Source organism: Pundamilia nyererei, unplaced genomic scaffold (genome assembly GCF_000239375.1).
Source record: "Pundamilia nyererei isolate P.nyererei 1_Seehausen unplaced genomic scaffold, PunNye1.0 scaffold00258, whole genome shotgun sequence".
Lineage (NCBI taxonomy): Eukaryota > Metazoa > Chordata > Actinopteri > Cichliformes > Cichlidae > Pundamilia > Pundamilia nyererei.
Window position 1 is genome coordinate 489800 of NW_005187659.1, and position 25809 is coordinate 515608.

Here is a 25809-nt window from a genome sequence, read left to right on the forward strand (position 1 = left end):
GTGAAAACGGGTGTGGGTCACAATCAGCCAAAGTTTCGGGGGAACCCATTGTGAAACCTAGCCCCACCTTATCATGTGATATACTGAGGTTAAATGGCCCAGGGTGTGAGTGGCTGTTATGGTGTCTGGGAAGGGATCTCAAAACTAGGTTATACTGTAGATGGCCGACACTTGGTGTCGTAAACCACCGCCTCTTTTCAAAGGTCATTTTCAGTGGACATTGATGGCTTCTTTCACTCCTCTTTCAAATCATCTATCTTCTCTGTCCAAAATGCAAACGTTGGCATTCTCGAAAGAGTGACCTTTGTCTTTTAGATGCAGATGGCAGCCGAGTCTTGTCCTGTGAAGGTGGCTTATCTACGTTGTGCCTCCAGAAACGTGAAGGTTCTGGATAACTGAGAACCTTCACAGACAACCATCTCATGAGTCTAGAGGTCACACATGCAATGGACTCTCCCTGCCACTAAAAAAAAAAACAAGCAACCGGAAAAAATTGCCCCCCCTCCCCCAAATTTTTTTTATCCTCTTCATCCTGTTTTTTGTTTTTGTTTTTTTTATCTCAATTTTTCATAATAATAATGTTTAATTTATTCCTGTAGGAAATTGCTTAGTCCTCTGCGTTTAACCTATTCACTCATTGAAGTAGTAGGCAACTACCTATCCAGCGCCTGGGGAGCAGTGTGTAGAGACGGTACCTTGCTCAAGGGTACCTGAGGATAGCCATTCGATGGATTTAAACTCCCAACTTTCCGATCATGGGGCGAACACTCTGCCTACTGAGCTATCCCTGCCCTGCTCAGATTATTTAGATTATTTAGATTATATTTTATTTATGGTTATGACTGAATGTTTTTTTAATGGAGTTGATTTAATCTATCTGTCTGTCTGTCTGTCTGTCTGTCAGTCACAGGAAAAGCCAGCCAAAGATACAGACTGAGAATACCAGCTGTGGACAAAAAATGTCAAACAAGAAAACTGTCAAGAGCAGCTAGACTTTATAAGGTTTATCTAAACTTCACTGTCTGCAGTAACTCTCAAAACTGTCTGAAAAATGCAGTTTATTGAATAGTTTCTGATGCAAACTGCCAATAAACATAGCACTAATTAGCTCCAAATCCTTGTCAAGCAAACCTCCAGGCTATTAGAAGTTATGCACAGCCCCATGGACATGAGAGTCTTAAATAACCAGTGAGTCAGCAAAATTAACCTTTCAGTTGTCGTTGAAGACTTTTCTGTCTTTAGCCTGTGGTGGTATACCGTAACTCTGTGGCATCTGATCTATTGATCATTTCATGTAAACCTAGTAGAGTTATCAGAAGTTTAACAATTTACAAATTGAGTATTTATCTATTTGAATTGTATTGTTGCTAATAATTTAAAGACCCCGAGGCAATCACAATTTGACATCTTCAAGTTAAAAATTTATAGAAAATTAGCAAAGATAGAGGGTCAACGACCCTCTTAAGGGAACCCGCACTAGAGTTTAAATAACTATGACTTGCCACCATTTGGTTTTAAAAGTGAACAAGCTTCTTGGGTGAGAGGTGAAACATCTCTAAGAAACTTTAAGAAGTCCAGTCGCTTTCTTTCCAAACTCCTTAGGCTACTATGACCTGGATGACTGAGAATCTACACAGACAAAAAGACAGCCTTGTAATTCAGGTTAGACTTTTTTGATGTCGGCTATCTGTCGTGCATGTGAAGCTAAGGTATTGTAATCTAAATCCTCAGTCCTGGACAAGTGCGGTCACAAAAAACAGGCAGGCATGCAATATGTCCACTAGTACCTCATGCTCACGGTCTGATCATAAAATTTATGTGACTTGGACCTGACACTAATGCACTCTAAGATGCTGGAGGTATAATCCAGGCTCAAGGGAACAAGTGGACTATGGCTGCAACAAACACTCACAAATACCCTCACAATAGAGGTTGAGGGTTTTTTCTTTGATATGGCAACTAGAGCATATTGTGAAGTTTGATTGTTCTCACACAATGATTCTCTTGAATCATGAAAAAGGCAAACACATAAACAAGCAGTCACAATATGAACTACTGTCGTGTGTGTGGGTCAGTTTGAAATTCAAATCAAATAAAGCTTGATGCAAATAAAGTCCTAATTATACATCACGTTTGCAGATAGCTCTAGTCCCGTCAGCAGCTATAAACCCTATTTCATGCATGGATGTGCACATGCAATACATATGCAAGAGACCTGCATAAACAGCATGTGCCATGTGGTCTTCTGTATTGCCTCCTGCTGTAGAAGCTGTCAGCTGCTGTCAGGTACCAAATTTTAGTCTGATGGAAGGTTGTAAAAGAGTGGGGAACCCACTGTGGTAGTGCTGTGTATTCACAGACTGGCTGTCTCTTTTCTCTGGCTAAAAACCTCAGTATTGCAGCTCTTCTTCTGTGAACCCCCACAACCCGCCCATCCCTGCCCAACCCCCTTGCTCTGCTTCTGCATTCTCTCTGTCTCTATTCTCCCCTCCTATTGAGCATGAAAGAGCCCCGTTCCTTTCTTTACTTTCCATTTGGCCTTCCCTTCCTTCTGTCAGGCAGTGAGATACAAGTTCAACCTCAAGCAATGACCCGAGGAAGGGTTGCTGCATTCCTGACAACATTAGAGAGCAAATAAGGCACTCAGTCAGAGGGCTTGCCAAGTAGGGATGAAATAGCGTGTTAGATGTCACATACTGTATATGGGAGGAAAAAAAGATGACAAAGAGAGCAAAGAGGATGGGGTATGGGGTGAAATAGAAGCAGATAAAAAATGTACAGCATGTTTGCCTCCTTGCAGTTCAGCTGCTGTTGAAGTCTGGTAATAAAACTCAAGAGATTCTCTTCAGTGAAACAATATTAGAGTTGGCTGTCTTGAATCTTGCTCATCTCTCTGTCTTTCCCTCAGTTTTTTTTTCCTGTGGCAACAACTAGCAATACATTGCACTGCATAGTTGTAATCATTTGGTGTCCTACATAGTTCGAAGTAGAATTATTAGCTAGTTGTAGAACTGTATATCAGTGGGAAATATCTAAAAAGACTAATTTTGAACCTTTTGTTATCTGCATAGTGAACGCCTGTCCTGAGGGTTGGTAGACGTTCCACGTACATTTCAGCACAAAAAATACATATTTGAGAGGAAATGATTCTGAAACAACTGATGTTGTTACAGATTTTTACCACTAGAGGCTGAGTTTTTGAATAAATGTAAATAAGCAGACATTCTCAGTGATTGCATTTGGCTCCATGGCTCTTGATAATGAGCCCACATCTTGTCTTTTTCTACTTCAAAACACTCTAATCATTTCATCAGCCGCTCTTCTTTTGCTCAGCTGCTCATCACAACCTCTTCATCCCTCTCCTCTTTGCTCTGCATTTTCAGTGCTGATGAATTTGCTGTTGCAACAAAGCGCTTGTTTATACTTCTGTCAGCATCTGGTTTCTTTAATGCATCTATAATTTCAGCCACCCACTTGTGTGAACCCATTTTCTCTGCTACCCTTCAAAGTTCAACAAACTTTTGGTTTGTAAACTACAGAATAACATTTATATCTGGTAACTGTCGAGGCCATTTGAGTACAGTGTACTCATTGTTATGGTGTCAAGACACCAGTTTGAGATGATTTGAGCTGTGTGATGTGCTTGTTATCCTCTGGAAGTACCATAAAACCACCAGAAGCTTGAACTGTTGATACAAGACCAGACAGATCCATGCTTTTATGTTCTTTATGTTCTTTATGGTTTGATGTACTTTATGCATAAGTTCTGACCTTTTAGAAATATTTCAGAAATATTTGGACCAGCCTGCCTTGCACCAAGAACCAATTTCTTCCCATTTCTGATGCTGGGATTTAACTTTAGCAGGTTATTTTGACCATTTATAGATGCCTTAATGCACTGAGTTACTTCTATGTGATTGACTGATTAGATATTTACATTATCAAGCAAATGAATAGTGACTGGTGAGAAGCTCTTCCCTAACAATGATTTATGTATATTCAGTCTAAATGGGTTCATAATCCTGCCATTTGGAGGAACAGTAAAGATGTTCTTTGCTAAACAGAGCTAATTACCTAATGTTGGAAAGCTGTCTACTGAATCATTGGTCATTAGTTGCAGGGTTGCTGTAGCTATCCTTTTAGGACAGAAGTAAAAACACAAAAATGTGAAAAGGTTATATAACATACAGCTAATCAAAACCTCCAGTTTCAGAGGGAGACAAACAGTGGCATCTGGAAAAGTCTCGGGACTCTTTTCAGTTTTGTAAAAGATTTTTATCTAACAGAATGTCAATCAGAGTAATTTTTTGCTCTAAAACATACTGGGTTTGGTTTGTTGTATCTTTTGAGTTGACATGGGGATTTTGTTATGCGAGCCTGGGTATTTTGTTTCCTGTACTTGTGGATGTGGATTGTCATGTTTGGATTGGGAGGACTGCTTTGTTGTTTTTTTCTCTGTTGTTTGCTCTTTTTTCTGTCTGGGTTAATGCAGTTTGTAATAATGATAAAAACAAAACAAAACAAAAAACTTTTGGCGGAAAAGGAAAACTTCCAGTGTCAATTAAAACGATTCACTGTTGACAAACCGATTTCAATGGTGGTCACATACTCAGTGTTTTCAGAGGTGTAAGTCCAGTGACTACAGGGGTTAACGTGACTCCTAAGCATCTATTATTTTTCCTCAGACAAAAAATACAAACACAGCATCTAATATTGAGATTACATATGAATAAAGCTAACAGTTGTATTTATTAAGTTATTTCTCTTTTTTAAATGTTTACACAATGCCCATTGTAACAGCAAACTGGTTTAATCTTAATCCAGTCAAACCTCTTTTCCTACCTCTTACACAAACACATACACACACCCCCACACACCATTTAATCTATGCAAATACAGTTAGACAAACTACTATAAGACTGAGTTAATTGAAAAATAAGGGTACACTATGTCATTTTCCCTTGTTCACTAAATATCAACTCTCACATTATTTTAATATGTGATGGTATGTAATTGTTCAGGCACAGTACGGACTTGGGTTTTCTTGTTGTCAGCAAATCAACACTCAGACACTTCATTTTCTGCTGTGAATCAATTACGAATCAATTTTTTTCAATATCTTCATTGTTTAGAGAGATATGATCCTGATTCTTTGCTTCAGCCCTGCTTAAATGAGTCATAATGTTACCCCATATAGCAATGTGGTCCTAAGCAGGGCTGGGCCATATCATACCGTTCACGGTAATACCGGTATAATGTTAGGCAATAATAAGAAAATGAAATATTGCGATAGAATATGGGCAAAACAAGCGTGTGCACTGCCTTTGTTTTCATACGCACATGGCGGAAAAAGCATGGCGGCGACGGAGAATGAGAAGGGCGAAAGCAGATTGTTAAATGAAACAGATGAACCAGAATTGGTTTATAAAAATGGTGCAACTTCAGTGGTGTGGAACTGGTTTGGCTTTCGTCCATCAGATTCACACCAAAGCACATATCCATCGTTATTACCGAACCGATTTTATGTGGTACACAGTGCTCAAAAATCTGTCAAAAAATATTTTAGTACGACTTTGCTAAGCTACAAAGTCGCACCGCTTGATGGATTGTTGGAGCATTACGGCTACCAGAGTCAAGAGCCTCGCAAAGTAATATGTACTGTGCTTCAACATAATATTACCGTATTGTGTGTGGATAACCTCTTTTTAAGTTTAGGATATTATACATGGTTATGCTGAGGATATGTCGGCCAATTTCCACTGGAAATGCCTTTTGGTTAAACTGTCAGCAAGGAATTTGCATTTGCACTGTAAATGTTTTATATAACTTTAATGCACATAAAAACCAGCTGCTTGTTTAAGTGAAAATACATCGATGGGGGATTATTTTTTTTTGCACTAATAAAGTTGTGGAGTTGTAAAGTATTTTGTCTTGCGTTAATTATATCGTCATTTATATCGTTATCGCAAATTTTCAAATATATATCGTGATAAATATTTTTGGCTATATTGCCCTGCCCTAGTCCTAAGGTTCATTACACCATCTGAATCAGTACAAAAAGGCTTGACCATTTGAAAGATTTCAAGTGAAGTTTGTCTAAAATTGGGAGTTTAAACAAGGCCACATTTTGGTCATGTTTTTAAGTAGGCAGATGATGTAAACTTTACATCTTTGATTTTGTTTCAGGTCTGTGGGTGTCCACAGGCATCCTAAAAGTCTCCAGTCAATTTTAGATTTCTGCTTTGTATACGTCGTCCTTGCCTCAGCTCTTCCTAGTCATCCTCCACTCTTTCTTTATCTGCATCTGAGGGTGGTTTGGTGTCTTTGTTGCAGAATCCTCTGTTGCAGTCAGCATGCTGTTTGATCCTCTGGGTGGCCTGTATGTATACTGCTCCTCCTCTCCTCTGAAAGTCAAGCACACACTGATATGAAAGATTAAAGCGCTGGGGAGAGACCGATTCTTCTCTTTTACAGATCCCGACATCCCGACAGTGTTAGCCTTTTTGTCTGAGCACTCAGGCTTTACTGAATTTGTTTGTGAACGTGTTCTCTGATGTTCCTCCCTTCGTTTCCTCTTGAGATCAGCTAGAGCTTAATAACTGGTTAGAATAACGCTGACAGGAAATTAAGATTTTCTGGGCCACTGCAGTAACCTCTAAACTTCCCACCCATCCCGACAATTATCTTCTGACACTTTTCCCCTATTTTCTTTCTTTCCCTCTATCATTATTCTTCCTTTCTCCAACTCCTCTCTGCTGAGATTGTGGGAAAGGGCAAGAGGAGCCTGGCTGTGATATGAAATGTTCTGATTGCAGCTTGGACTCCTGTGTCCTTAAGGAAATTGAATTGACCGGCGGTTATGTCTCAATACAGTGAGCTCAGTGACCTCCTCCCCCTCATTCTTATCAGCCAAACCCCAGACTCAGCCTGACCATGTCGCCAGGCCAGCTCGTTACCACTCACATCTGGCAGTGTACGCAGCTACAATGGTGACACAGAAACAGTTGAAATTTATGCCTCAAAGGACCAAGATGCTGTATAAGAAATCCAAGCTATCACAGGCTCTAGAAACTCTAGAGTCACTTGCTATTTTGTCCCTCCACTTTTCTCTCTTACTGTTGTTACACTTACACTTCACTGTGTCCACTTCACTACCATTCAAATACCTCTTCTTTCCTCCTCGCCATCCTCTCACACACCTGACTGCCGACTTCCTCCCATTTCTGCCACTGCACACTGCTTTTTTATTACCTCATTCTGCGCTCTTGCTTTCCTACTTGCCCACAGCCCAATTTTTTCAGTGCCTGCTCTTCTTCATTTTTTTCTCCCATCGCTCTCCTATGCTGGATTGTAAACACAAAGCACATAATTGCTCCCCGTGGCCCAGTGATTTCCTAGTAATTGCTATAACAATACTTGCTGGTTTGCTAATGTCCCCATACTCTAGTCTTTGCCCAAGGTCACTTCAGATACAAATAAAAGAAGGCACGTAAGAGAAACAATCCAATTGTTCCCACACGTCTCCCAGGAGGAAGCCGTCATTTCACCTGCTCTCATCTTCGCTGATTTGATTGTTGTAAGCCAGTGTTTTTATATTGAGGAAGACGAGTTTGAAGGAAGATCATTTTATCAGTGTGTGCACATTTGCCATAAGAAACAACAGTAACCTGTCGTCTTCATTTTCTCTAGCAAAGTGTCACTGCCTCACCAGTGAGACTACTTTTTGTGTCAGTGTCCATTCACATGCTGTGTTCAACTCACACGGTGTATTTGTTTGTAATTCACACCGAATTGCAGTCTGCTACAATCACCAGCAAATTTAGTGGTTTGACACTGCAGTTCCTTGGAGACTGCAGCATTCAGGCTGCTGTGTAACATCACCTGTTGATGCCGTTGAAAAATTCGATCATGTCATCTCGGTGTGTAGCTGTGCATGCGGTCCCAGAAGAACTGAGAGGAGAGAAAGGCAAGATGATATGATGATCCTGGTACCCTTGTGTCCAATGGCTGCTGTACTGATGGACTACCCTGCGAATGACTGCCACTGCAGAGCGAGGTGGCCTGCCACAGGGGAGGTGGTGCCATCATGCACCGCCTTCTCCATCTCCCCTACCCCCGTGATGAATGTAAAATTGATAAAGGCTCATTACTATGCGCAGAAAGAGGGAAAACCCATTCACTACCTCAGCAGCTCCTGATGCCTGTTTGGGGGAAATTTGATTTAATAACTGGATCAGTAAAGCACCCTGATTGCAGCCCTTTCTCCAATTTGCATATTAATGTGGCACAATGGTTGCAGTCTGCAATGTTTACGGATGGGTGGGGCTGAGGCGACTGTTTTTTAATTACCTTTACTTTGTGCTGCTCTGGAGGTGTCAGGATAGGGCCCTGTTGTGCCGCAATGGAGGCAGGAAAAGGCAGCAATTCCCTGGTGGAAACTTTGTAATGCCTCTGCATATTTATTTATAAAAAAAACCCAGGTATTTTGTTTGTGGGATTTTCTTTCAAACGCAAGCTGAAGAGAAATAATTACACCAGTACGAAACCACCCTCATGGATTTCTTTCTTCAGTGATTTCACTCTGAGTCCTTTGTGCTCCTCCACATAAATGAATACTTAAACTGTTATTAAATGTCAAACTTCGGGACAGAAGTCTGTCCATGGACACATAGATTATGTTTTAATGGATGTGTGGGGAAATACTGGGAAATCATTTTATGAATGTGTGTGCATTATGAAGATTTATTGGATGTTTGGAACTGAATACATATTCTGTAAATACATGAATTATACAACAGTTATATGGGAACAATATGAACTCACATGTTTCTCAACCTGGAGGAAAATTCAGCACACACACACACACACACACAGACTGCGGGCAGAGCGAGGGAGATAGGAAGAGAGGGAGAGAGAAAATGGCACGAGAAAAAGATTCGCTATTTAAAGAGGCAACCAATAACACCTCAGCCACAATTAGAGCAATATAAATGCAGTTTTTAAGGGTCATGACATTTTTAATAATTGTAAATCTAACTATTACTTGAGATTTACAATAAATTTTCAGCTAATCCTGATCGTATAAGGAGTAAAAAAAAATCAAATTCCCACATATCTATTTTGAGCTGAGAAATGGTAGTATTACAAACAAGCAGATGTAACTTGCAGCTACCAATAGTGCTCAAAACATAAAGGATCAAAAAATCAGCAACGTACATAAAAAAATAACACCAGAGCATAAAATCTCTACATCCAATAATATGTCATATATGTTGTGTATCTAATTGTAAATTATAATTTTATTTTTTGTGCGTATATTACTGAGAATCAGATCATGCTTGTGTTATGGTCTCGCCATTCTCTCAGGTGTTGAACCACCTGATGTTCATCTACAGTTATCAACAGTATATAACCCCAGTTTTCCTGTATTGTTGGACCACACAAATACAGTAATGTAACTCAGCTCTTTTAATAATGAAGCTTTGCTTGCTTGGTGGTAACTGGACTTTAACCTGCAAGGAAATCAAACTCAAAACTTCCATTGTTTGTAGCTGTTTATCTTTCTGAGTTACTGCAAATACTCACGGATTGTAAATTAGAATGTGTTCATTAAAATCACAAACACTGAACTCCAGCGCGGCCTGCCTTTGAGTTCCTTGCACAAACCATAATAGTTAATTTATGAATTATGTGAAGAGAACTAATCTTGTTTACATCACATTGACAAAATTCCTCATCTGAATTATATTTACCTTTACAATGTATTCAGTGGTTTAAAGAGGCTGTTGTCTAAATTGTTTTATGCTCCAATAGAGGAGACATGTATTATAGTACAAAGATGTCACAAGGTCAAAATGTCAAATTGTGCTTTGTGTGTACAAGATGTTGTGCATGTTTGTAATAATTGTGTTGCTCTGATGTTCAGTCAGATGGATTGCTCTGAAGGCAAGTCATCTGTAATCATCTGTTGGGGCAGGTGTGAATTAAAAACAACAGGTTCTGTTGTGAGTTGGTAGTATTTCACACAAAGTCAAAATATATTAGTTCATGTATCTACTATGAAAAAAAATACAGAGCAAATATAATGCATATAGAGACAAACTTGTTCTGATTCACAATTAAAACTATTTAACTTTAAAAAAAATTAACCTATGAAGTCCAGTTTACAAGAGCGAGGTCCTGGAAATGGAGCACTTTGATCCAGCTATAGTTCTGTATATTTGTGGCTTACAACTACAGGTTTTTATAAAAAGGAGGTCTCATGGCCATGCTCTGGTGTTTTTTGATGGATCACATTTTTTTCTTCTTTTTAAAAACTGTAATTTGCCACAGAACAGAGAGGAAAGAGGAAAAAGTTCTGTCTCTTCAGACAGATCTTTTGATCTTCTGGGGGAGAGAACAGCATCTCATTTCCGTGACATACAGTACATGAGGCCTGGTCTCTGACAGTCTTCTCACTTAACCTAGATTTCACTTTGTATGTCACTCTGTCTCCTTCACAACATTTTACTTTCCTTGCCTGAACTTTCTTATTTAGCCTGCCATATTTGAAGTTTCCTGTATTCTATTGCTGCTCATGAGCAGCCCTGCATTTCTGAGCATGTTTCATATATCTGCACCCTGTCTGAAAACAGAAACTACTTTAATAAACACATCCATCCAGTTTAAATATTAGCTTCCAGCCAGTGAAAAATACTAGTAAACAAACCTGAGCGTTTTTCCCCCCATTTATAAGATTACAAACCTCCTACCTATACTGATTTTGGTAATGGGATACAACCCAATATGGTGTTAAGTAGGTCGGACCAATTAACGCTAAACTAAAACATAATAACTTACTAAACACATGTCAAAATGTTTCCCGCTGGTTTAATGCAAAAAAGTAAATTTTGAAAATGCTCTCATTTGTGAACCATCCATTTACCAAACAGATTAAATAAAGCCTGTCTGATATCTGAAAATAACTGCAATTTCAACACTATTTCTCAGTTCAGTTTGCAGTGAGTCTATTGGCACTACAAACAAATTGTCATAATCCAAAGAAAGAAAACAAAGGCAATATTGTGAATTTTCCTGGTTAATTAGCAAGCTGTAAAAGTGAGAATGATTCAGATCTTTAGCTGATAACAGCTCCACTTCCATTCTTTACATGTTTAATATAATACTTCCTGAATCAAAATAGAAATGTTGCCATCTTCTCTGCAGTTTTTTAAATGGGCAATATTTCAAATGAGCTGAATTGGACACACACACACACACACACACACACACACACACACACACACACACACACACACACACACACACACACACACACACACACACAACACATAAAAATTGTTTAAAAACACTCATTATGACTATTATCCTGCTTTGAAGTTATGTTCAGAGTCTGGGAGGTTTCTTGACTTAAGTAGGCTAAGCAGTGCTTAACCTGCGTAACAGAGAAAATATCCAGTGATTCATGTTTTAGTAACACTTTATAAGCAATTTATGAAAGCTTTTGGTCTGTGCTGGTGCCTTAGAATGAGAATTTATTCAAAATAGCTCCTTATAATGTTCAAAAGGATATCAGTTATCCCTTCATGTTTTGAACACTGCAGGCCTGATAGAGCAATGCTTTGAGAGGAAAGTGCCCATACTGTTTGCACCAAGTCTGAAACTGATTTCTTTCTTCAAACTCACCTCCACCAGAAGCACTAATATGTAAGCTTAAGAGAATTTCTGTAATATCACAATCATTCCTCGACAGTTTCCCGTACTTGGGCAGCAACAAAATAAAAGCTTAGCTGCTAAATATAAATGCTGTAGATATTCTGCATTGACATCAGCAATCGTCAGTTCCAGCAGGTTGCCTGAAACTGCAACTATTCTGCAGTGATTCTAAGCAAAAACATTATCCAGTATCTGTCAGAGACCAATGTAGGTTTGATAGGCCTAGCTGAGCAAATACCAAATGAGCAGATATTGATACCACCTGCAGTATCTACAAGCTACACATACTTTATTAAAGTAAGCAGAAGGATTCAGGAAGTCTTCAAACTTTCAGGTTTTCCACATTTTACGTATTATTTTTAAATTGAGAATTGTTTTTTTTGTTTTGTCATTAGCTTACTCAAAGTACTCTATAATGACAGGGTTTTGAAGTGCTGGGCACAAATCTTGCAGGGAGAATTCTCAACTCTCAGAAAATAAGGAGTAAAATCCTTTGGGGGTATAGAATGAAAGTTTACGTATTTGGCTATGATGTTCAGTGGTATATGTTTAGGAAACTTGGCACTGCAGATAGGAGTGGCTCTATTGTGCTATTCCAGGCAACTGATGATGGTGGTCGATGTGAATACAGATTATGTACAGAGGCTATTTTTAGCTTTTAAAATATGCTTTTGTTGCTCCTCAAGAACAGGATACTGTTGAGGAGTGAAAACTGTGAGGCTTGCAGTGACCAAGAGGCTAGAGCCTCTCTATCCAATTTGGCTAACCTTGAACAATTTTGAAGAACTACAAAAACTTTCAAACAACATGCATGACAAAAAATATCAACTGAATATAATGATTGAAATATTTTTGTAAAATTCTGCCCTCCACAATTACTGATGGCCCATTTAAACAAAAAGTTCCCTCTCTCTTAAAACATCACAGAGCAGGGTCACCTGCAGTTATCAGCGGTAAAAGCAAATGCAGTTTAATACTACTAATCATAAATTCTGGGACCTGCAAAACAAAGTGTTGTCACTTTAATGGATGAAGCAGACAAAGATTGGCCTTTTTTCCATCATTCTGGGATTTAATGCTGCATGTGGAATGAGTCTGAAAAACACAGTTTGGGGGAGAGTGACCTTTGCTCAAAAAGCCTGTTGCCTGAAGCTCTTCATAAAAGACTCTTAAACATTACATGGAGTAATGGAAGAAAAACTAATTTGCTGTAAGACATTACAGTTTCTTGATTGGCAGACTCACTACAGGAAAACACGCTAAATTTGCGAACAATGACCGTGTATTTTCTTGGTAAAATTCATAATAAAAGCCAATGCATATTTCACCAGTTAAATACTACTAATGTGAAGCTGCAACAGTGAACCAATCAACTCCATGATCCTAAAACTGCAAATAGCTTATATGAGACTTACAATATGTGCATCAGTGGGCCTGATTACAATAGATTTGCTATCTAATTTAGACAGTGATCGTGACTTATTAAGATAAATATATGTACATTAAAATCTTTGCAATTTTAATCCACCTGGTGAAAAAGTAATATAATAATTCCCTTTGTATATGGATGTGATTTGTGGCTCCTTTAGCATCTTTCATTTTTTTTAGCTGGTGAAAAGTGTTTTCCTTTTTCTAAAAGTTTCTTTTTCAGTTATATTGACTTACCAGCCTGTTATTGCTCAGCTTGTGGCTACATTGTGATGTTTGTATTTATGTATCCTGACTTCTTTTCCCTTCTGGCACACCAGAGCTAAAATTTCATCTCTTTTCTCCAACAGCATCTTACTGTAATTACGGAAAGAGACATAAAAAAAAATCAGTTCAAGGGTAAACCTTTACTGCCTCAGCGAGGAGTGCAGCGTTCTGACATCAGGTTATAAAATGGAATCGCCCGTGGTTGCAGCCCAGAATGGATCTACTGTCCTTCCTTCATAAAACAGCACCTAATGAGATTAGGGATGCAAGTGCTGAATCAATGGAAGTTTAAAACACAATTAAAGAGGACATTAATGAGGAAGGTTCTCCAAAGAGGTGAGTAGAGTAAATTAGCGTCTTCTCCAGCTAACCCATTATTCCATCTCGACACCCCGGCACCTTTGCATGCCTTTAGAGTTCAAACATGAATATGGAGTGTGGAAAAAAATTAGGAAACTGAGTGCAAGTTATGTTTAATCATGAGGAAACAAATGTTCAAAGCCCTGTTCATAGCGTTTCTGTGTCACCTCAAGGGGCAGGGTGTAGAGGAAATGTTTACTGTGAATCTGAACAAGAGGTGGGGTGTTGTTCCAAGTGTGGCTGAGGGCACAATTAATGAGGAAGGTGATGTAAAAGGTTACAGTGAAAGGATGCATAAAACAAGGCTGGGGTGATTTGCAAGTTTTCCTTTCAGAGGACAGAAGTTGCTGCATGACCTACTGTGTGAGTAGAAGGGACAGAAAGCAAATGCACTCTCAAGTTTAATCAAAGAGGAGTGTCTCAGGACCAGCTGCACTCACAAAGATGATTGTGTTTCCATCAAAACAAACCCTTCTTCTCGAGGATGGTTGCGTGATTAAACTGGAACTGGCTTTGCTTCTTAATTCTCGAGCTGTTCTGTAGCTCCGCTCCTGCCGATGAATCTCACCCCATGCACTCTATCAAGCCAGTTCTGTCGCTGCCACCTGCACTCAATCAGTCCGACTGCATGTGCGAATGCATGTTCATAACCACTTTAAGGAAATCAAACCAGCAAAGCCACTCTGTCGCCTATTGTTCTTTTTAGATTTCAGCTCTCCATTAATGGAAGCTGCTCATGCTGAGAGATTTCTGTAGGTTAATACGTTCTGTCTTGGTTATTATTCATGCAAACTTTAATTTTAAAGTTTGTTGTTTTGTTTTTCCTGGGGTCCTGTAGCTGTGACTTTGCACTATGAGAAAATGTGCAAAGTCACAGCTGACTCCAACAACAATGAAAAATGCAACTGCAGAAATAGCTAAAGGTCTTTCCACATGAACTTTCTTTCATACTTTACCACAAATGACATGAATCAACAACTTTGCTGTAAAATTATACTTTGCTGTCCAGCCTGGAATGATGAAATAATAACACAGCAAGTCATTTCAAACATTTTAACCATTAATTTAACCCTAATCCCAATTTAACATCTGAAACATTGTCACTATGAATTTTTTAATTAAATCCACAGTTTAAATTGGTGGTAAATGATTTTATTCAATCATTCAATTTACAGTACTGTGCAGTACAGCACTTCTTTCTTTATGTTTCACCTCCAATGAGGCAGATGTTCTTGTAATGTTTTAAAGTGGTCTTGAATATTGGTTCACTTATTATACTTATTGTCAGTCCTGCCCTTTTATTTGAGGACATTTAAGAGGATTGTGTTTTGTTTGTTAAACTGTTTTAACGCTGACCTATGTATCACTCAAAGGAAGTGTCAAAGACATCACAGTCTGACAGTCATAAAATAGCATTTTTGTATCAACAATGTGATTCCCAAATAGCTTTTAGCCAAAAAAGCTTAGCAATGAATCCAAATGGGAAAATTTTGTTTCAGATCATCATCAACATGTACAGAGGAGGTCTGGTAAAAGGTCATTATGGATCAGACTTTAATCCACAAACACGTTGTCTGATTGGCAGTGGCTTCTTTTTTCAGCACAACAACAATCCTGAACAAACTGACAATGCAGCACAAGCATACCTGGATAGATGCACAATGGAACAGTATCAACTATGCAGTGGTCTCCCCAGAGCCCGGACCTCAACATTACTGAAGCCGTGTGAGGATCATCTTGACAGAGAATAGAACAAAAGGCAGCCAACATTCAAAGAAGAACTCTGAATATCCTTCAAGAAGCCTGAAGGACATTCCAACGAGATGACTACTTAAGGAAATTACAACAAAGCTGCCCAAGAGCTTTGTTCAGGCTGTGTTGAAGAATAAAGTATACCAGATGCTTTCAAGCTTGTTAAACGTGTACTAATTTACAAATTCTGTTTTTTGCTTTACGTAAGATTTTTCCTTGTACTGTTGCACATGTGTCAATTCTTATGCTTCTGTTATATCATAATCACTCCATGACAGTATCCCATGCTTGAGGAGCAATAAAGGCATAGCTTATATGCTAAATATAAACTGTACTGTGCCTTCTCATCCACAATCAACGAAGGGTCAATCTCTGCTTCCATTGCACTTTTGGAATGACATGTAATTTGAATTAATACAAGATCCCCTGCAAAATGTGGTGTAATGCACATACATTTGTAGTTTTTGTCAGCAGTGCGTCACTAGTGTTAATTCATAATTAAACAGAACACATTCTGAAGTGTGTAGAGCTGCTTTTCACAGATATTTTTGTTCAGATATTAAATCTGAGAATCCACACTTTATTCATCATACTGTATTCATCATACTCTGATAGAACAATAAAAACACTTATTTAGCTAATAAGCACAAAATCACCATCTTTCACTAATTATTATTTTTTAAATTCAATTTATCTATTCAACTAATACCTCTTGCTCTAACTTATAATATATTTTTCCCTCATATATATTTTTTTAAAAACATTTGACATGTCGCTTCTGAATTTTTACTACAGTACATTTTTACACGCCCTGAATCACAACCACCTTTTTCAGCCTACTGTCTTTTATCCTTAAGATGATCCTGAGGAAAGATGGCACATAAGTACTGTTGCTTGGCAGCAGGGGTTTGTGCTCTGACAAACTGGCCTTAGCTGAAGATGATCTAGACTGACACAGATGTGATGATACAATACTCAAATGGGGTCACCACATAATGATTTGGTGCTATTCTTTATACCCCTGATCTCTGTCTTTGTTATTGCCACACCTACTGGCACTAAGTGTGAGAACTGGGTGGCACAACAGCACATATGTTGGTCCTTGCAAAGCTCTCTTTTGATTCTTATCTGTTTTGAACTCTGTTTCTTTTGAAGAAACATTAATAAAAAAAAAAACCCCACTGCTTAAAAAATGTCATATTTTGTGGAATGGATAAATATTCCATTCACATTTCTCAGAGGAGTGCCTGTTTCCAGTTTGGCTTTATTTGTCTGTTTAGTATGGGTCACTATTTCCTTGCTTTCTTTATGTTAAGAAGAAAGCAAGAACGTTTGCTAGCTTGAAAATGCAGTCCTGTCTTTACCACTCATGGCCATAATCAGTCACGCCTAACTTCAAATACTATTTTGTGCTTATGAAACTATAAACTATAAAGTTTTTTAAAAGGTGAAATTCTATTTATACTATAGGTGATGTCTTGGTCTGTTGTATATATTCTTGCAAATTCAGGATGTGCTGCACTGCTTTTTAAAACCAGTTGCGTGTGTGTGTGTGGGCAGTGGGAGAGCAGTGAGTGGTGGACCTGTGTTAAGAGCACATTCAGTCTCTGTTAACTTTTATCTGTTTCTTTGTTAACCAGTTACTTCTACATGTGAAGTAATATTGTGGTAGCTCCAAAACCTTTATTTTTCCCAGTCAATACTGTTTCTGTTTGATGCTGTTAGATGCTTTGTACCTTTTTTTTATTGCATTGTGCTTTAAATGTCAGCTGCTACTGTGTATGAACTCATCGGGGTTCTCTTCAGCGTAGCACTTATTGATAGAAAGGTCATCTAGGATAAATCCACCATGGTTACTACAAAGAGGAGAAAAGTTGAATCTACGATATTATTTTATGTTACAACCCCTGCAAAGCATGCACAAACCTTATAGATGAAAGCACAGAAATGAAGCACAGCGGGCTGTTGTCTCCTCCATGCAGCACAAAATGCCAGTATGGCTTCTGAAATATTTCAGTGGTAAATAATGACAAAGCTGCAATAAAAGGACTGCAGGTTGAGAATTTCATGCGAGCCGTGTGCTACTGTGTGGTTTGCATTTTATCATTTTTCTGCAGAAAGCATCTGAGAGGAGCTGTGGGACTAACAAGATTAAAGCAGATTGGAGCCTGACAAGCAGCAATAACAAAGAAGTGTCATCTCTAATGTAATACCTTTTACATTCTGTCTTTCATTTGCTGTGGATTCTTCTCGACCCTTTGCACCACCATCTGCTCTTTTTATCAGATGTTTTGCTTGCACTTTCAATTCACCTTGGTAAAATGAAATGTAAGTGGTTGCCGTTGCAGTTAAATTCAACGCTGTTTGAATTTTATTATCCTGCGTTCACAGAGTGCTGTGCTCTGTTGTTTTCAGATGGAAAAGCTTTGGTGATTTTTCCAGACCTATAATTTAATGCAACCTTAGAAATGGTCTTGTCAGTATTCTCATGCTGTCCTTTCATCATCTTGTGATTTGGTAGAATAGAGTAGATATAATTATTGCATTATTTTAATTGGTTTAAAATGGTATCATTTGGCATATTTTGTGTGTTTAAGTATTTCAGGCTAGAAAAATAGCTTCAATATTATTCTAAATGCATCTTTTGTGCTTTGTATCTGTCTGAGCTAGGCTTCAAGGAAATAACAGGAACATTAACAACACAGACAAAGGAAATGTTACTCCTATTTGAGCCTTTCAAGTTTGAAACCACATTTTCAGACAGATTTTTCACCTCTTCCAAAATTTAATCTAAGGTTTTTGAAATCAAAGTGACAATGAAATACAAAAGCATAAATGGTAAAGAGGATATTTATTTATCATCACAAATAAAAAGAACCATGCTTACTCATCACAGAAAGAAAAAAAGAGAGAGAAGCGCTCAGTCTTTGTATCTTTGCCGACCTTACTGTCGGATGGTTTTTTGAGAATGTGAGTAATAGCACTCTATGAAGTTTGAAATTCATTTAAAAAAAAAAAATCCAAGCCTATACCCATACATTAAAGCCCCCAACCCAAACCTCCCATAGTCTGTGCCCCCCACCTCTGACACCCCAGAACAATAATCACAGCATTTTTTAAATCAGTCAGTCTGAGGGTCCTCAGTCTCCAGAAGTCTTAATAACCTGGAAGAGTGTGACATTGTACAGCACCTGGTGTCCGTTGTTCCAGGTATAAAGGACCCTCTCCCTGGGGTTATAGTCCATCATGGAAATATGGGAGTATTGATTGTGGAAGGGGATGTCTGTGTACTCATAGCTTGATGTGTTGGTGTAATAAGCAAAATAGATCTTGGCACCAGCCAGGTGGGAGTTGGTGACATATAGTGTGCCGCAGATCATAAAAGACTCTCCAGCACTCCGCTTAGGAAAGCCTGTGTCCCAAGTCTGCAGCACCTCCAGACTCTGAGGCTCCAGGCGGCTGATGACAATGTTTCCAGCATTAGGGATGGTGGTGTAAACAGCCCATAGGCCATTCTCGTCCGCCATCAGGTCGATGTCAGAGGAGCCACCCCAGGAGTAGGGAAAAGTGTTGTTATAGCCGGCCCCACTCAAACTGCGCTGCACCAGCACACTTCGAGAACGGAAGTGGTACTTGATGATAATGTTGCTCTGGTACTTGTTGTAGTACAGTGAACCATTGTAGACCACATGACCAGTGCCAGCCCAAGGGTGTGGCAGCAAGTGTTGCACAAAGTTCTGGCCCTTCATGAAATCATTCATTGTGCGATATTCCAGGACCCGACGTCCCTTGAAGTAACCGTCCATGGACCACACCTGTGGAAAAAGGAAAAATGAATAACATAGGAAAAAAAGGTCAGAAAAATAAGTTAATGAGAAGGTCTCGAGATTACTGGAGAAAAATATTGTTGTGTTAAACTTGACCTTTCTGTAAGAAAATGTAAGTCACAGTTCATTATCAGTAGCTGCAATGGCCTAAAATAAGAATGTTTAGCGTGTATGTTTAGTGTGCTTGTTTGAGTGTGTGTGTATATCGATTCTCTGAGTTGTGCATGCATCGATGTGTGTGCAGAGCTACTGATCTGCCAGGCATGTGGGAGTGAAGATGTTGCCTGCGCTTTGCAGTCAACCACTGCTTGTGCTCCTTGCCCTTTCCAGTCCACATTTACAGAAAATCAATCCATTTAGCAACTCTATCTTTTTCCTCAAGCACTCTCAGCGGATCTCTCCACTGACATGGCCCCTCTCTGGCTGCATTTCCCATCTCATTCCCTCAGTGCTCTCACTGAGGCACAGTTCAGCTTTTAATTGATTCAATTAAACTGCAGTTGGCTTAGATGGTTATTTTTCTCTTGAACATTTGAAGGAAAGCTTTGCTACGATCTACTGCTTTTTCTGATTCTCTTACTGCAATTTTTCTTTCTTGTCCCACTTTTGCTTGCTTCTCCATTGTAGAGTAAGTATTTTCAAATGCACAGAGGAGAAAGGAAGGGTATGGGAGGAGCTGATGGTGAAGAGACACAGCGGCTGAATTATGTAGGAGGGGAGATTATAGAGCATTAAGCGTTGTTTCTCCTATGCCTGCTAATTTGGGTCTCTAGAATAGAATAGGAGACAGAAATTGAGTAAAGCAAAGCTCTTGCACATTCCGATTTTTTCCTCCTTTGCCTTTGGCTCATGAGCAACAATGAAATTTCCCCAGAATGATTATGATTATTGCTGCGGATCTTAATGTGGCATTGCTGATGTATCTGCCTATTAATACTCGGAGAGATTGAAGTGATTGAGCCAGGTGATTAAAGACAAAGATCAGGACATTCAGTCACAAAAATTGACCTTTTCTGTCCACAACACCTATTTAGGCTGTTATGATTCATTGCAGGAAAGAAAAAGGCCAAGCTCATCTCTCCTCTTAAACTTAATCAGTTTCCCTTCTCTTCTACACATGGCTAATAATGCAGTCTTCCACTTTTCCAACACCACCGTTTCATCTCAGTCACCATAGACCACCCTTAATCTTCTATATTATTCTTCCCTTGTCTCTTTCCTGCTGCTTCTTGCCATGTGCCTGGCCGTACAAAACTGCATGTCATGTCTGATCAGCTGAACCCATTACTATATCATTTGGGTCCAGAGCACACTCCTGGTAATTACCCAAGTGATTTGGAAAACTTTTGCCCAAACATCTCATTCATTTCTCCACTGATGATGAAGTGATTAATCAGCTGGAGTTGTAGTGACAGAGGAAGACAGGGAGGAGGGAAAGATACGCTATCCATCAGTGGCACAGCTTTGGATTCCCATTTTTCTCACTCTCTCTCCCCCTTGAAAGCTCATGAGAAGTCATTTTCATGGAAAACAGTGCATCAGTCACTGAAGTGCCGTATAGTGGCACTGCCCTGACACATATTTTCTTCATTTTTTTCCTCACTGAGAAGGTTGACTGTGGTTATCCTCTTTGCTTGGTTATCCTAATAATAACAATAATAATAATAATAATAATAATAATAATAATAATAATAATCCTGTGTTCCTGTATTTGTGAAATGCAGCAGTTGAGAAACTCACTCTGTTGTCGGAACTGGGTATCATAGTATCTGTCATCCAGGAGCCGAACCTTGACCCTGATGCACGTACTGTGATGGGATTACTGACGCCAGTGAGCTTCCCACAGCCTGGAGGTCAAAGAGGCAGAAGAATTAAGAAAGCATGTATGCCTACATACCTAAGAGGCCACACAGACGCACATGCACTCAGGTGTTTTCTCTATCAGATCACACTAGTTTTCTTTTATAATTCATCTGAAATATGGCATTTCATTTGTTTTGGTTCAGATTGTTCAGTTCAATTGTTTTCACTGTAGAAGTTTAAATTTTTGTACACTAAGAAAATGTACTATTTGTACCATTATCTCAGATAAATGCGTAGATAAATATTTTGTGCAGTCATCTTCTGTTGTCTTGTTTTCATTTGTGATTCTCCACAATGCGATCTTGTGTTTGCTTTTTGAAATCTGTAATACACAAAAACTGGTTCACCGACTGACTTTGCGGCATCATTTTTATATTTCCATTGTTGTTTTACTGTTCTGGTTTTTACCCAGTACTCAAAAAGTGAGCATTATTTTTTTTTTAATTCTCTTGGTTCATTTTCAAATGTAAAACTATAATAAAACGCAAATTAGCTAAGGGCTAAACTGTAACTGCAGTCTTTTTTGTTAACTCATCAGTTTATATGTGTGGGGTTTTTGTAAAATCATCAGTTTAAGCTAACACATTACACACAAATGCAATCTATTATTCATTCCATTTTTCTAGGCCAGTTTTTCTCAATTTATGCAGATCATTTGAGATCAGAGCAAAGTGGAAATGTTAACTACATGCTACAGAGTTTTGACCAGCGATGATCCTAGTGTAATCATTAATTCTGTTCTGTGCAACTGTTGTCAAATTGATTAAATGCTGCAATGATATATGGTAATGCATTTTTAATTGGGTAACAATGACCACATACAAACACCCACAATCGTTTCCATATATACCAAGTTTCTGCATGCAGGAGTGGAGTCTGGTTTCAAGTAGCAGGACTCTCTGTCGCAGCTCCTCATAATCGTAGGCCCCCATCTCCTCTTGGATAGCCATAAGCACCAAGGACAGATTCCTTACTTCCTCCCGAAGACGCAGGATCATCTTGGCATCAGTCTTGTACTGTTCCAGCACTGGCAACAGGGGGAGCAGCTGGGTCACCTTGTCTTTTAACTCCTGTGATAGTTATCACAGAAAAGGGGGAAGAGGATTACACCCTTAGAGAATAGTCAAGATAGGGGACACAACTGCCCTGTGATAGTCAGTACATGGGAGTGAGTGCAATCTTCCCTTGGTGTTTGTGGTTCATAAAGCTTATGTCTCCATTAGGTTCTGGTTTATCTGTTCAAAACTATAGACCTTTGATTTTTAATGAGATGTACAACGTCTATTCTTAATATTTTATGTCAATACCCTGAAATTAGATGTCCTTTTATCTTCTTTCAAGGACAAAAGGAATATTTTATCTATTTAAAAAGCAAATATTTTGTTTTTCCATGTCTGTAAATACAGTTTTACTTCCTTTGAAAATATTTTGGATTGGAAAGCCACCTATATGAGAAACACTATTCAAATTGGCCAAACGCCTGTGATCTGTTTTGGGTGATGAAACTTCACCTACTTGCTGCAGTTGCAGAGCTAGTTGTAAATAAACTTGGACTGTGACTCATCGTGTGTTTAGAAGTTAAAAGAACAACATGTCCGTAGGAGTACAGGAAGCTGCAGGAGAACCTGGCTGCCTACGTGGAGAGAAGTGGGCTCAAGAGAGAATTGGGCGTATCAATAAAGTGTGGCCGCCACAGGAGGGGCTGTTTCCTCCTTGTTAAGGTTTATCGTAAATCTGGTGATGGAGCAGCTCTCAGCCCTGTGGCGCCACATCATAAATCTCATTTTCACTTTTTCAAGAAGAGAAAATTCACTCTCGTTAATCTCCCGCACTCTGCCATCGGCAACTTTAAGCTGCACGCATTCATCAGCCAACCTGGTCTGGACAAATCCAGCTTTTTCCCCTCTTTGTTGAATTAAGATAGATCAGAAGATATAACTCATTTCGTTCTGCATATTTTAGTCATCTCAGGCAGTGCTGATGAATTGGTTAATTTTATAAACATCTTCATTACCTTCTTTGGAATGGCTTTCATAAAACACACTGAAAGCAAAACACAGGCATTCGTGCTTGTCCTTGTGCTGCAGTATGGACCCAGCAGTAAAGCACACTTATCATTTATCAAGCCATCTTTTAATCAAACTATTTTATGGTCCATCTAATATCTGTAAGAGTGTGAGAAATGTTAAAAAACCCCAGTAGGACAGCCTGCTGACAGGAAGACAAAAAGGCTTACTAATAATGGCAGCTAAGCCCTAGCTTGTAGACAGATAAGGTAGAGATAAATGTGAATGTATGTGCCTGTTATCTAAAGGCAGACAGCAGAATGTTAAGTATATCAAGTAGTAAGCTCACTGAAGATAGAGAACAAATGGATACAAAGAGACAAATGCAACCCCCCTCCCCCCCATAAAAAAACCCCATACTTTTTCTAGGTCCAAGAATTTAATCACTCATGAGTGTGCGATTTACTTGGATTTCTCTGTGCATGACAAAAGAACTCATATAAGACTGGAAATGAATTTGTGTACCTATGTTTATGCTGCAGTGCATCGCGAGTCATACAAAATTTTATTGTCTGTGAAGAGCAAAAGAGATTGCAATGCATAAGTTTGGCGAGCAGTGCCAAATCAACAGTGTCTGCATTCACTTGACAATAATATACACACATATAAACACCAACACACACACTGTACATGAGGAGACACAGAGCCAATTACCTGAAAGCCCTTTGGATTGAGGCTGCGGGGATTTTCAGAGGCCACCTTCAGCTTTCCATCTACCACTTTCATTAGACTCTCTGTGTTTCTGACATACTGTAGATCCCTGTACGTCCTTAGGTCCAGCACCTCCATTGACTGGCTGATGTTCTGAACCTGCGTCACAAAAACAAACCCACAATGACACTAATGATCGCGGGTTATCTTAGAGGAGGAGTTTTTTTTCTCATTTTACACCTCAATCACAGATCATTTATTGTAAGTTTCATTTTTACAGTTCTTCATTATTTAGTTTAAATTGCAGTAAATGAGTCAGGCAAGAAAAAAAGTCCTGCTGTAATCCTGCCTTCGTAGTTTGGGGTTGGCATGGGTTTTCCAGATACACAGGTGGGGTGAACTGAAAACTTTGTGGCCTCAGCTGTGAATGTGAAATGTCTATAAACTTGTCCTTTACTTGTCTGTAGGCATCTTTTTTGTAGTACTCGTGTGCAGATACTGAAAAAAACACAAAAAAAAACCAAACTTCTGCTCCCATTTCGTTCATATTCCAAGTTAATGTTACAGCCAAAGAAGAATGTGGAGGTGGCCCTGTTTTTGAATTTAAATATGTTAAGTTAAAGAAGTTGGTTGAAACTACATAATCTGTACTGTTTCATTCATAAGCTGTAAAAATTACTGAAATAAAGAATGGGCTTTAAAATGTACACTAATCACACTGAATATAGAATTAGGCATACAACTCTCAGTTTAAATAATTATGATGACAGGAATATTCAACAGTGATGACAATATTATTTCTATGGTTAAGAAATACAACTTCACAATCTATGAAATTTAAGAACATTCTTGAAGAGGTAGCTGCATCATTGTCACAGTCTACAATCAAGAAATGCCTTCACGATAGGAAATACAGAGGGTTTACAAAATGTTACAAAATTGGTACAATCAAAAACAGGAAGGCTCGACTTGGCTTTATCAGAAAACATTTCAAAGAGCCTACAAAGGTCTGCAAAGAAAAATAAATCTACCTACCGTCTGTCAAACATGGTGGAGGCAATGTTGTGACATGGGTATGCGTGCTGACCAGTGGAACAAGGCAACTAGTGTTTATTGATGATGTGACTGCTGATAAAAGTAGTAGGATGTATTGCAAAATTTAAAGGGCTATATGCTCAGCTCAGATTCAACCAAATGGTGCAAAATTGTCAGATAGCACTTCCTAATGCAAGACCCAAGGCATATTGGAAAAGAAACCCAGGAGTTTCTCCAGGTTAAGAAATAGGATATTCTTCACTGGCCAAATTATTAACCTGAAATCAATCCAACAGAGCTTGCTTTTCAGTTACTCAAGACAAGCCTGATTGCAGAAAGGCACATAAAGAAATGGCTAATGAAGGTGGCTGCAGTAAATGCCTAGTGGGGCATCTCAAGGGAGGGAATGTAGCTTTTCAGCTGAGTCTCTGAAAGTGGGGGACTATGTGCAGCTAATCTAATAAAACTAATCAAAATTAAAGCTGAATGTCTCTACTTTAATCACATTTTCACTATCTGGTCTATAATCCATGGCAATGGTGTGCAGAGGCAAAATTACATTAAAATGTGTCATTTTTCAAAAGAAGTGATATAGGGGTAGGATTTAGTCTATAACTGCTAACTGTGTGATTTGTGGACTTTAATACATTTAATGTGCTGCTAAACATTTTTAAATGTGCATTTTGGCAATTTGAGCACCACAAGGTCTTTTCCATTTCTTTTATTTATTTTCAAGGGAAGGCAGGCATTTCTACAGCTGAAGGTGTGCAAATCGCACATAAAAAAACACTACAGGTCAGAAGAAAGTTATATATGCTTTTATTTACTGTCAATTTTAATATATA

At 38.8% G+C, this 25809-nt stretch overlaps 1 protein-coding gene across 2 annotated transcripts in view; it reads right to left on the bottom strand.

The window, feature by feature from the left end:
- Positions 1-18366: 18366 nt before the first annotated feature.
- olfm2a (olfactomedin 2a) overlaps positions 18367-25809 on the bottom strand; it is a 40816-nt gene continuing 33373 nt past the window's right edge. For both annotated transcript variants that reach the window (XM_005749946.2, XM_005749945.1), the window contains exons 3-6: positions 23933-24088; positions 22063-22282; positions 21090-21196; positions 18367-19337 (exon numbers count right to left, since the gene is read on the bottom strand). In XM_005749946.2, coding sequence (XP_005750003.1) covers positions 18663-19337; positions 21090-21196; positions 22063-22282; positions 23933-24088 — 1158 coding nt within the window. In that variant the 3' untranslated portion in view covers positions 18367-18662. The remainder of the gene's footprint in view (positions 19338-21089; positions 21197-22062; positions 22283-23932; positions 24089-25809) is intronic.